The sequence below is a fragment of the Octopus bimaculoides genome, chromosome 3, assembly GCF_001194135.2.
Source record: "Octopus bimaculoides isolate UCB-OBI-ISO-001 chromosome 3, ASM119413v2, whole genome shotgun sequence".
Classification (NCBI taxonomy): Eukaryota; Metazoa; Mollusca; class Cephalopoda; order Octopoda; family Octopodidae; genus Octopus; species Octopus bimaculoides.
The window spans coordinates 161,362,276-161,375,243 of record NC_068983.1 but is presented as its reverse complement, the minus strand read 5'-3'; the positions used below and the strand labels follow the sequence as shown (position 1 = coordinate 161,375,243).

Here is a 12,968-nt window from a genome sequence, read left to right as displayed (position 1 = left end):
AAATCCGTGTTGCTTATTTCGATTTTTTGATCACCTATCCTTTTGGAATGGTTTTTGTATAATATAATACCATACCATACAATATTCTGGTGCCTACACATAAGTACCATATTCAATCTTGAATCTATATATATATATATAAATATATATATACACACTGTGATTTTACACATGTGTATACACATTTATACACACAAAGAGTTGAACAATGGGTTGACAATATTTATTTCTGTTGCTGCTTCATTTAAAATTTTGATCATACTAAGGTTGATCTTTCTTTGCATCCTTTCAACTTTGATAAAATAAGTAATGCTAGTAGCATATGTTGCAGTCTGTTTGATTGACTATAAACCTTCCCTTGTAAAAGTTCTCTTTGTATCAAGAAACTAATACTATTTAACCTATTTCATATTTCTCTAAACAACATACAATGTAATGTTTGTTTTATTTATAGATTGAAATGATTGAAGAGCATGTACGAAATAACCGTAAGTTACATCATCATTACAATCTATGTTATATGCCATTTTACTCTTTTGCTGCCAACTCTTGTGAAATCCATTCTGATTCTAAGATTCTGATACAAAATAATCTGTTTTAACCCTTTAGCATTCAGATTATTGTGAAATGTAATGTCTGGGGCTGGTGCCACATAAGAAGCACTGATGCTAGTGCTACATTAAAGGTACCCATACACTCTGTAAAGTGGTTGGCATTAGGAAGGGCATCCTGCCATAGAAACCATGCCAAAACAAACAATGGAGCCTGGTGCAGCCCTTGGTATTTACCGGTTCTGGTCAAACTTTCCACCCTGTGTCTGCATGGAAAACAGATGTTAAATAATGATGATAATGATGATGATGATAATGATTGATTTAAATTAATCGTGGCTTATCTCGTAGCTTCAAGATTTCGATGATTTGATTCTTAATTTTTGAATAACATTGCAGGGTAGGTGTGCAAGGTTCAGTATATATTTAGTTTGAACATAAGACAGGTGGAATATTTGGGCCAGATATCACTGATTTAAATGTTAAACAGTTAAGTGTTCATATTTAAAGTGTTGCTTCCATCATAATTTTATGGAGTAACCATTTGATATACCAAATATCATTTGAACATTAGAATATGTGCAATAAATATGTGATCATCATCATCATCATCATCATCGTTTAACGTCCGCTTTCCATGCTAGCATGGGTTGGACGATTTGACTGAGGACTGGTGAAACCGGATGGCAACACCAGGCTCCAATCTAATTTGGCAGAGTTTCTACAGCTGGATGCCCTTCCTAACGCCAACCACTCAGAGAGTGTGATAATTCTATTAATTAACAGAAATGCATGGGTAGTGAAAATACTGTCACTAAAAGGTTCAGTGTAATTCCTCTTTATTAAGCATTTGCATAATATGCTAATTATAAAATTATTTATAATTAGCATATTCCAGCATAGGAATTCAATGTAGCATTGATGTATCAGCTAAAGGGTTAGTTTGTTTGTCATCATCTGTTATTGTAAGGACATCACTGTATATTACTCAAGAATCATATCAGCTGAGCTGTAAAATAGCTGTATTGTACTGTTGGTTATGACCAGGAGTAGAAAGTCCCTTTGCTTTCTGCTCAACTCTGGAACCAAGGATTAAGCAGTCTCAGTTGTTTCCATAGCTGCAACTGGTGGTACCATGAAAGCACCACCTCACAATGGCATGCTGTTGTTACTGTTATGTGTTCTGTTCTTTCCCTTCTGTCTTCACCAACTCTTCTGAACAGAAAGCTCTTAAATGACTTTTATTACCACACGTAAAACTGCTAGTTTTTATGTCCTGCGCAACCAACCTCGATGTCTTTGTCTCTGCTTCTACTTCAAAGTACAGCTCCAGAATCTTTTGTGGACTTGGTGGGAGGTGTCATCATGATTTTTTTGTTTTACAGACCCCCACCTAATTGCATATCATAAAAGATCACATCAGTGCTGACCACTGCCTCTATTGTGCCACTTAGGTTGTAATGAAATTAGGATCAATATTGTCTCTAATGTCTTTCTGGGTGATCCTTGTATTTCTTTGTCCCATATATAGTGAGATTACCTCATGGGGCAGGTGTACAATGCTTGTCTTGGCCTGTCTTTTCATCCTTTTCTCACTTTTAAAAACAATGCATATAGTTCCGTATTCCCTTTCCCACCTGATATAGGAAATCACATGGTAGCCCTAGCTACTTCTACATTTTCTTCAGGGGGCACAAAGAAAACCTTTGTAACTCTGTTAATATTATTCATAATATATTTTTGATGTTGTCTGCTAACAATATGGAGAAAAGCCAAATGGAAAATTGAATCCACCAACTTCCTCCTCTTTAGTGCTTTGAAATTTTTTGTTTGAATCTGAAAAAGAATATTGTTTTTAAAATCTTGAAGATATTTATTTACTGAAAATCTTTTGTTGTAGCTCAAGAACTGAAGGCCTTTGAGAATATTTGCAATCAAATGCTTATGGATGTTCAAGAGCGACTTGTTTATAGAACATATATCTACATCAAGAATGATATCTTCATGTATAATGCTGCATCAGGAGATTTAGCATATCCAGAGAAGCTAGAAATGATGGAGGTAAAGAACATAAAGCTACCCTTTAAAATATTACATAATTATTTCAACTGTGTGCTAATTCATTTCCACTTGTCGTGTTTGTTATGCCACTTTTCTAAAAAGAGAACAGTTCTAATACAATTTTCTAGGTAAAATGAACTAACAAAGTAGTCTCTTTATAATTACTCATCTTGCTAGTAATAGATGCCAAATCTCTCTTGGATGACACTCTATTATTTTAAAAATGGATAAAACAATTTGACTAATGTAGTTCTAGATGCATTATGTCTGAATAAGAGATAGGTTAATTATGGTTGGAATGGCTTCCATTGTAGATATGCTAGATCAGAGCTAGCTTGGAGTTAAACTACAAGCTGATACAATTTTTTTTTTAAATGGATGCTTCTAATTTTCTCAGTTTAGGCTTAATTCAGTTTTGAGTATTAATGTGCCCAGTTGTAGAAAGAATGCTTAAATACAAAACTAAAGAGTGGATAAGATTTTCTTCTGCATTCACAGCTCAATAAAGTATTGTCATCATAGTTGAATGAGACTTCTTGAAACAGTTGTCTACAGTTGGACGCCCTTCTTGATGCTAAGCTGTGTTTGTTTTCAAGTGAGGTTCTCTACTATCCCACTGGTTTTTTGCATGTCAAAACTGCTGGATTACTGTTTATGCAGACATAAATGTCACTTCTGCTCAAGAGGTGTTGCTGCAAAGCCACTACACATCAACACAGATAAAGACACATATACACACAAATGTACAGGCACACATGCACCCATACACACATTTATTTATATTTGTATATATGATGGGCACTTTCCATTTACCAGATTAAATTCACAAAGCATTAGTCAACTTGAGACTTTAGAAGACACTTGTCCAAGGTGTTACACAGTAGGACTGAATGCAAACCCATATAGTTGTGATGTAAGTTTAACCACTCTGCCTATAGTTATACCAGTGCCTATCATATGTATTTGATATTGCAACTCTTATGGTCAAAGAGTTGTATGTAATTGAGTAGGTGCAGGCATGGCTGTGTGGTTCAAGCTTCCTTCCTAACCAAATGGTTTTGGGCTCAGTGCATAGCACCTTGAGCCCTGGGCCAAGTAAAGCCTTGTGAGTGGATTTTGTAGATGGATAGTGAAAGAGGCAGTGTGCAAGTGTGTGTGTGTGTGTGTGTCCTTTTCTTGAAATAGTGTGATAGTTGTAAGAAATGTTTCAGTCAAACAAGCAGAGTCCTTCTAATCTGCTGTGTAAACATATCCATTCATGGGGTGCTACTTATCTTGCTTTGAAATATGGAAGGGTTTGCAACAGGAAAGGCATTCCACCACAGAAAATCTGCCTTAGTAATTTCCATTTGACCTGTGCAAGCTTAGAAAAGTGGATGTAAATAGTATAATGACGAGTAAAGCTATTGATTTTGATAGGGGTACCTGTATGAAATGAGTTAAATGTAGGACTCAACTGTGATTCATATTCTATATCAACTGCTACCTAGATAAGCAGGTAGGGTTGAGTGAGATGAGTGGAAGGTTGTGGTTTGGGAATGAGTTTGAGAATAGTTCTCTGTTGTTTCCTTTTAGTCTACAGGTGAACTTGAACTGCCCACTGCTCACTGCACAATAATCAACACTCGCTGATTGTATGACGTTCCTGTTTTGTGCAGCTACAATATTTTCTCTGTAAATAAGAAAGCTTATTGTAGTGTTATTAAATGTCAGGTCATGAAAATAGGATTCACAAAACATCACAACATATTTATAATGAGTTTCTGGATCCATATTTTGATGTCTATGTGTTAGGAAAAACTGAATGAGATAGTCATTGAGGTGAATACAGAAAAAGAAAGCCACCTTCCACTCAGTCAAGAGTCTTTTTCTTTGTTTTGTGAGTTACATGGCAACCTCACTAGTGTTGGTGTCATGAAAAAAAAGAAAAAAGGCTTGCAGTGCTTTCTCATAAAGTGGTTGGCATCCAACCTTAGAAACAAACTATATTGAGCTCAGTGCAGTCCTCTGACTCATTGGATCCTATCAAACTGTCCAACCCATGCCAGCATGAAAGAGAGACTCTAAATGTTGTTGATTATTCATTTGTCATTTTATAAGTTATTTATATTTATAAAGAATTTTAAAACATCCTGCTCCATTTTCTTGTTCTATTTTGCAGAGTATATCAGAAAACATTAGGAAAACTCAACAACACTCAAGAAGTGCATCGAATGCTTCAAGCACAAGTATGGAAGTTGCTCAGATAACTGCTGTTCAAGAATCAACAGAGGAGAATAAGAAAACTGACAGTGATGGCTTCACTGAAGTTATAGGTCCATCTACAGGTATTCGTTTATTGTCACTGGTTTCAGCTATTGGACTTCTGTCTTTTTGAAGCATTGCTTTCACAGCAATTATATTAAATCCAGTCAATATTTCAGTCTGGTACTTAATTTGTCAATCTGTATTTATAGATGGTGAAGTGACTGAATCATTAGAGCATTGAGCAGGATGCCTTGTGTTGGTTGCTATGTTTTGGTTGTTACTTTTAACCAAGATCTTGCTCTTTTCTGGCCTTATTTCCATCCTGTATGCTCCTGATACTTTTCCCAGTCTGATGGTAATCTCCTGTAGTCCCCTTTCACTGCTTCATAACAGGTTAATGTCATCAGCAAAGTGCAGGTAGGAAATGGGCTGTCCTCCAGTGGAGACAGAGAGAGATGAAGGCCTTGAAGTATCTCCTGCATGATGTTTTCCTGGAAGATGTTGAAAAGCATATGAGAGAGGAGACATCCTTGCTGAACACCTACTGTTGTCCTGAAGAATTCTCTGGTGTTGTTCAGGAGAACTGCACTGCTTGAATTTTCATACAGGATGTCTTGTAGTGTTGGTTACTTCGATGAGGTTGTTGTCAAAGTTGCAATTCTTCATCATCTGCTACAGCCCATTGCACCAAACATGGTCAAGGGCTTTTTTTGAAGTTGAAGTTGTGATAGAGATCAGATTGGTGCTGCAGATGTTTCTCAGTCATCATCATCATCGTTTAACGTCCGCTTTCCATGCTGGCATGGGTTGGACAGAGTAAAATCGAATATTAAATATTTGTTCCATAGTAGTCTGCTTTTGTTTTGACCAAGGACAGCAGATCTCAAAAAGAGAGAACAATAAGACTCAGCCTCATCTCTTGCCATGTCAAAGTTGAACACCATGTGGAAAATTAATTTCATTAGTTTTCCAACAAGACTCAAAATGTACAAGTCCCTGGTGACTTTGATCCTTCTATATGGGTGTGGGAGCTGGACTCCTTCAGCTGACATGGAGTGAAGAATCCAGGCATTTGAGCACAAGTGCTTCAAAAAGCTGCTACACATCCTGTACATAGAGCACAAAATGAATAGCTTTGTCAGGCAGAAAGTAAACAAATACACTGGCAGGCAAGAACCTCTCCTTGAACAGGTAAAAAGATGAAAGCTTTCATGGTACAGTCACCTATCCAGCAACAGCTTCTTATCCAAACCATTGTTCAGGGCACAGTCGAAGGTAGGCAGACAGAGAAGATCCTGGTTTGACAATGTCAAAGGCTGGACAGGTTACAAGACTGTGAACCTGCTTCTCATGACAGAGAACTAACTAGTGGTGATGACTGGCTGCAAAAGCATCTAGAGTGGCATCCCAATGAGATCTTGATGATGATTAAAAAAGTGTTAATCCAGTGCAGTAGATTAGAATTGTAATAATGTCAGACTGAATACATTGTAGTGTTTGTTCTGACTTTTTGCATTCTAAGTTCAAATACTGCTGTGGCTTACTTAATCCTCTGATTTGGTTAACACCACCACCTGACACTTAAAGTGCATTTGGGCCAGATCTCTAGTTTGAGGATACCTTCCTCCTTTTTTCTCATCAATCTTGGGGACCATGTGAAGTGTTACACTCATCATGGGCACTGCCTTTCTTTCTGACTAAAAGATGGGAGAAAAATAGGTAAACAGAAAAGCAGAATCTTACCATTTCCTTGCGAAAAGGATTGTAAACTTCATGCATTATTTTACACCAGTATATGCACACATGTACATGCGCATACATGCACTCACGTACACACACACACACACACTAGATGCAGCTGAACTGCTTGCTTTGGAAATGAAATCATCAAGAATGTGTTTTTAGAGGCTTTAAACTAGTGGAGGTAAATTTATCTGGTCTTTAGATCAGTTTTGTATTTATTTACACTTGAACATGTTATCTTGAGGGTATGTTCTGGCATCTTGTCTCCACCTAATCTACCTCTCTCTCTCTCAGGCACCTCTCCAGCCATCCCCATCAAGCCATGTAAAAATGCAAGTTAGTCATGAATCTTCTCTACAACAATAAGCCTCTTACTCTCCCTCCTGTCATATTTTAACCTTTCAACATCTTGCATAAAGTAACCACCTCTATTCGGCTTCTCAATTGAGAAGGCACTTTGGTCTTGTGAGTTGTGAAGTAACAAAAAAAGCACCCATTGCACTCTATAAAGTAGTTGGTAAAAGGAATGACATCCGGCCAGTTCCTTTGTCTATTAGTAATATTGCTAATGAGATAGGTGGTGAGCTGGCAGAAGCGTTAGCATGCTGGGCGAAATTCTTAATGGTATTTTGACTGTCTTTACATTCTGAGTTCAAATTCTGCTGAGGTCAACTTTACCTTTCACCCTTTCGGCTTCAATGAATTAAGTACCAGTTGCATACTGATGTCAATCTAATCAACTGGCCTCCACCCCAAAAATTTTGGGCCATATGCCTAAAGTAGAAAAGAATATTGCTGACAAGATTCTTAAAATGATGGTAGGCAGTGTTTGCAGCTTTTGTTAGTATAACAGAATTTTCCATTTTGCTTTCTGTATGGTTTATATTAACCTGCATTAAAGTTATATTGAGGAAATCAGCTGTTGTGATATTAGTACTTGCAAGTTCAGATTTTTTAAAAAACAAACTAGATCTTTCCTTATTCTGTTAAGGTTGTGTCTATTTAAGCTTGCTTCCCAGCTTGTGGTTTCTGGTTCAGTCCCACTACATGGTATTTTGAACAAGTGCTTCCTACTGTAGCCTCAAACTGAACAAAACCTTGTGAGTGGATTTGGTAGTCTGAAAATGAAAGAAGACCATTGTGCATGTATGTGTTTATGTCCCATGTCTTGACATTGTGTGATAGCTATAAATGAGTGTTGTTTGTCTTGCTTGGAAACAGGTAAGAGTTGGTAACATGCAGGGCATCTGGTCACAGGAAATCTGCCTCAACAAATTGTCTCTAACCCATGCAAGCATGGAAAAGTGAATGTCAAATTGATGATGGTGATTTTTAAAATAGTAGACTTAATATATTTTGTTATGTAACTGATATGCTAAAGAATTCTGGCATATAGCTATTAGAGTAGCAAATATTCAAAGACTCTGTAATACTGAAATCAATGAAATGTTCGGTGGTTTATGAATTTTGAAAACATTCCTATTCTATTTTCAGAAACTCACTCGTCTTCAATGCCCATGTCACCTGCTGATCTCCATGGTATGTGGTATCCAACAGTAAGAAGAACTTTGGTCACTTTGTCTAAACTCTATCGGTGTATTGCAGTAAGTTGAATTTTTAGTTGAAGCAAGTTTAACTCTGTGTGTGTGTGTGTGTGTGTGTGTGTGTGTGTGTGTGTGTGTGTGTGTGTGTGTGTGTGTGTGTGTGTTTGTGTGATTGGGTGTCATGTGTATGTGTACATTTGTGTATCTACAGGTGAATATTCCTGTGAATATTCTTCTCAATGTATGTGTTTAATAAATTCATCTTACACTTATTATTCACATTGTGTTTATTATACATAAATGGCAAATCTTATCAAGTATTTTACTCCATATGAGTTTGTATTTTGTGTCAAATTTGTAGAATTTACATTAGTCATAGTGCAGATTAGTAGGAATGAGGAAAGCCATCTTGTACTGTATTTCTTGTTTCATATTATCAACTTGAAAGGAAGAGTTTATAGATTAAATGGCTATAATAGAAGATGAGATAAGAGTTCTTTATTATTCACTTAGGTAGTAAGTGTGGAGGCACAATGGCCTAGTGGTTAGGGCAGTGGACTTGCGGTCGTAGGATCGCGGTTTCGATTCCCAGACCGGGCGTTGTGAGTGTTTATTGAGCGAAAACACCTAAAGCTCCACGAGGCTCCGGCAGGGGATGGTGGCGAACCCTGCTGTACTCTTTCACCACAACTTTCTCTCACTCTTATTTCATGTTTCTGTTGTACCTGTATTTCAAAGGGTCAGCCTTGTCACACTCTGTGTCATGCTGAATCTCCCCCGAGAACTACATTAAGGGTACACGTGTCTGTGGAGTGCTCAACTACTTGCACTTTAATTTCACGAGCAGGCTGTTCTGTTGATCGGATGAACTGGAACCCTCGTCGTTGTAACCGATGGAGTGCCAATGAGGGTAGTAAGTAGCACAAACTTTTGAATGCCTGACACAAAATGGTTTGTGCTATATAGTAACATCCCTTTATGTTCTGAGTTCAAATCTTGCCTAGGACAACTTTACCTTTCATCCTTTCATTATCAGTTAAATATATACCAATGATATACTGAGTCAACTTAATTGATTGTACACTCCCTTCTGAGAGAGAAATCTTGATTTACATTCACCCAGAACAATAGAATGGTAGAAGTGCTGATGTAGTAGGTTAAAGTAATATCTTACAGTGTTTAGGTTAAAATGCTTCAATTTTGAATTCCGATCTCACCAGTGTACATGTCTAAGGCCTTGTGTTAATGTAAAAAGAATATTTTTTTCAGACTGTGAATGAAAAGATACTATGTATACAAGATACAATGATGAAAGATCCTGTGATAAATTGAAAGAAGTAAACTTCTGTTTCATTAACTAATTAGTAAAGAGTTATTTTAACAATTTAGCATATGTATCTTATTTTGTTTTTATTTGCATTAATAACTGCTGTTATTTTCTATGCTATTTTGATGTTTTCTGCATTAGTAGTGCATAATTTTATGTTCCAATTCTTTCAGCGAACAACATTCCAAGGACTTTCACAGGAAGCTCTACAATCTTGTATAAAAAGTTTAAATGTTGCTAAAGAAGGTATTGTCAAACGAAAGGTAAATTTTCTTTAAGTAAATTTTTACTTACAATTGTGAAAATTGATCTTTAAATGATTATAACATTTTGTGACTCACCCAATACTAATATTTTGGTTTGGAAATCAAGTATTATAATATTAGTAATTATAATGATAGTAAGTCCAAATTCATAAAAAGTACTTACTAGCTCATTCCTTATTGCATCTATGTCATGTCCATTTGTGTCATCAAATTTTATTTTATATGTTCTGTAAATCACGTTAGAAAAATTTGCTAATTGTTACAAAAATGTTTAAATATTTTCCTCAACTAAATAACCTAGTTTTGACATCTTTTCTAACTAGTCTGAACATGTCTGCATATATTAAGTTAGGAGGATAACATTTAAATATTAGAAAGATTTTTCTTAAGCTTTGAAACAGTTATTGGTATAAATCCATGTTTAAGGTTCTTGTTTCTGCCTTGAGTATGATGATTTAATTTAGTGTTATAATCATTGATATATTATTTCTAGACTAGCATTACTCTTCTTAAATGACAATAAAGCAGGTTAGAATAAAGAGAAAATGGCTTTATAAAGCATTGATCGCATTGATAATTACTTTGGTGGTTTAGAGAACTAAGAAGAATTGAATGCAAATTACATCAATAAACTAGTCTACTGATTTTTCTATTTCTTTCATAACTCTTTAAAAGTGAGACATGTCAAAACTAATTCAGCAACATTGCTTTTCTTTCGTTTTTTAAAGACCTTACTAGATGGTCAGATGTTTATGATAAAACATTTACTGATTCTACGAGAACAGATTGCACCATTCCAGGCTGATTTTAGTATTAGAGAAACATCATTGGATTTTAGCAAAATGAAATGTGAGTTACTATTGAATTTTTTGTTTTTAACTATCATTAATATTCTCAGTTGCTGTTTGACTTTAGACCAGCCCTGATGTAGCAGATTTTGACCAAAAGTGTTCCAACTGTTATATATATATAAGGAACTCAGGATCATATTTTTCAGTGACAGGGTGTGACTTGAAAGAAATTTTGCTGCTATTTCAAGCAGATCAACTAACCATTTGGAGGCTCCCTTATTGGCTCATTCTCAATTAATTCATTGTGTTAGCATTTGATTAAAGTGTTGGTGACAAACAATATACATTAAAAAGTCATTTAGTTGCTTCTTTATTTATTTAAAAAAATTATCTAAAATCTATTTTCATCATAATTAATCATTCTACTTAATCATAAAAAGAAAACTGATAGTGACTAGCTGCCAATATGAATACTCTCTCTCTCTCTCTCTCTTATGCACATGCATGGAAAGAGAGAGAGAGAGAGAGAGAGAGAGAGAGAGAGAGAGAGAGCTATTCAAATACAAAGAATTCCCTGAATATACAAATCTAATTTCTGTATTCTGTTATGTTCAGCTCCAAATGCTTTCCGTCTTTTATTTAAGCATTATGAATCTAGGACTACATTTTCTTATTTGCTCTTTTCTAAAATGGTAAGATGTGGATTGAAAGTATTTAACTGCTAGTTCTTGCAGATCAAGGGAGTACTTGCATGTTTGTAATGCATGTATTTATGTTTGCCTGTATGCACGCTTCTGTCAATACCTACTTCTACATTGCTGGGGCCACAAGTGAGAGCTGAGTACTAGTGGAAATAATAGGTTAACGACTCACTCACGACCCCAGCAATGCAGAGTCGCTAATATTCTTTTGTCACTCTTTCCATTATAAATGCAGTGAACCAGTGATTGACTTGCTGGAAAACTATAACCAACACTGACATTATAATGTTGGGACTGGCTCGTGTGCGGGTGACGCAAGAAATTTTTCGAGCGAGACTGTTGCCAGTGCCCCTGGACTGGCTCTTGTGCGGGGCCGTTGTAGGATTTTTGAGCGAGATCGTTGCTGGTTCCCCTGGACTGGCTCATGTGCGGGCGACACATGAAATCTTTTTTTTTTTTTTTTTTTTTGTGCGGGTGGCACATGAAATGCACCATTTTGAGAGTGGCCGTTGCTAGTACCGCCTGACTGGCCTTCGTGCGGGTGACACGTAAAAGCACCCACTACACTCTGAGTGGTTGGCGTTAAGAAGGGCATCCAGCTGTAGAAACTCTGCCAAATCAGATTGGAGCCTGGTGTAGCCATCTGGTTTCACCAGTCCTCAGTCAAATCGTCCAACCCATGCTAGCATGGAAAGCAGACGTTAAACGACGACGACGAATATATATAATAGATAGATTTATTTGTTTATATGTGATCTGGTCAATGTAACAGATGAGTCTATTATAACAATCTCTTGAAATATAGACTGATAATTTTAGACTTGAATTTTCGGATAATAAGATCCTAGAGTGAAGGCACATGGCTTAGTGGTTAGAGCATTGAGCTCCCAATCATGAGGTAGTGAGTTTGATTCCTGGACTGGGATGTGTGTTGTGTTCTTGAGCAAGACACTTTATTTCACGTTGCTCCAGTTCATTCAGCTGTAGAAATGAGTTGTGATATCACTGGTGCCAAACTGCATTGGCCTTTGCCCTTGCCTTGGATAACATCGGTGGCGTGGACAGGGGAAGGGAAGCTGGTATGCATGGTCAAATGCTGGTCTTCCATAAACTACCTTGCCCAAACTTGTGCCTTGGAGGGTAACTTTCTAGGTGCAATCCCATGGTCATTCATGACCAAAGGGGGTCTTTAACTTTTGAGACCCTAGAGTAAAGGTTAGGGTTGGAATACTGAGAAAATGCTATATCTAACTGTTGTTGTCATGTCTGATGTCAACAAATCATCTGCTGGTTTTAGGTCTTTGAAGATATGTGAAATAAGAGATCTCTCACTTGAAAAACAGATGTGGGTTAATGATAGGAAGGGCAGCTTAGATATAAAAAAATAATGCTTCATTTATTCATTTGTCTCACTCATGCTAGCATGGTAATTGGATTAATAACGCTCATCATCCACTGTCCATATTCTCTCTTACGCTCACTTTCTTGTACCTTGAGAGTTTGCTCTGGCACTCCATCATATCCCTCGTTATCTCCCTCCCAACTACTCCCACCCACCCCTGTATAATGTTACGTAGCCGCATATCTCCTCTATAGCCAAACATCTATTCTTGTCACCTCTTTCATATTTAGCCTTTCAATGCCGGGCATAAAGCCACCTCTCACTCTTAAATGCCCCACCTCCCACTCTTAAATGCCCCACCTCCCACTCTTAAATGCCCCACCTCCCACTCTTAA

The 12,968-nt window shown here is 36.8% G+C and overlaps 1 protein-coding gene across 2 annotated transcripts in view; it reads left to right on the top strand.

Annotated features, from left to right (window-relative positions):
• The window catches only part of LOC106872469 (conserved oligomeric Golgi complex subunit 3), a 54,214-nt gene that overhangs the window by 21,291 nt on the left and 19,955 nt on the right, over positions 1-12,968 (top strand). For both annotated transcript variants that reach the window (XM_014919479.2, XM_014919477.2), the window contains exons 12-17: positions 455-488; positions 2,452-2,612; positions 4,774-4,939; positions 8,097-8,206; positions 9,647-9,736; positions 10,468-10,588. In XM_014919479.2, the coding sequence (XP_014774965.1) occupies positions 455-488; positions 2,452-2,612; positions 4,774-4,939; positions 8,097-8,206; positions 9,647-9,736; positions 10,468-10,588 (682 nt within the window). The remainder of the gene's footprint in view (positions 1-454; positions 489-2,451; positions 2,613-4,773; positions 4,940-8,096; positions 8,207-9,646; positions 9,737-10,467; positions 10,589-12,968) is intronic.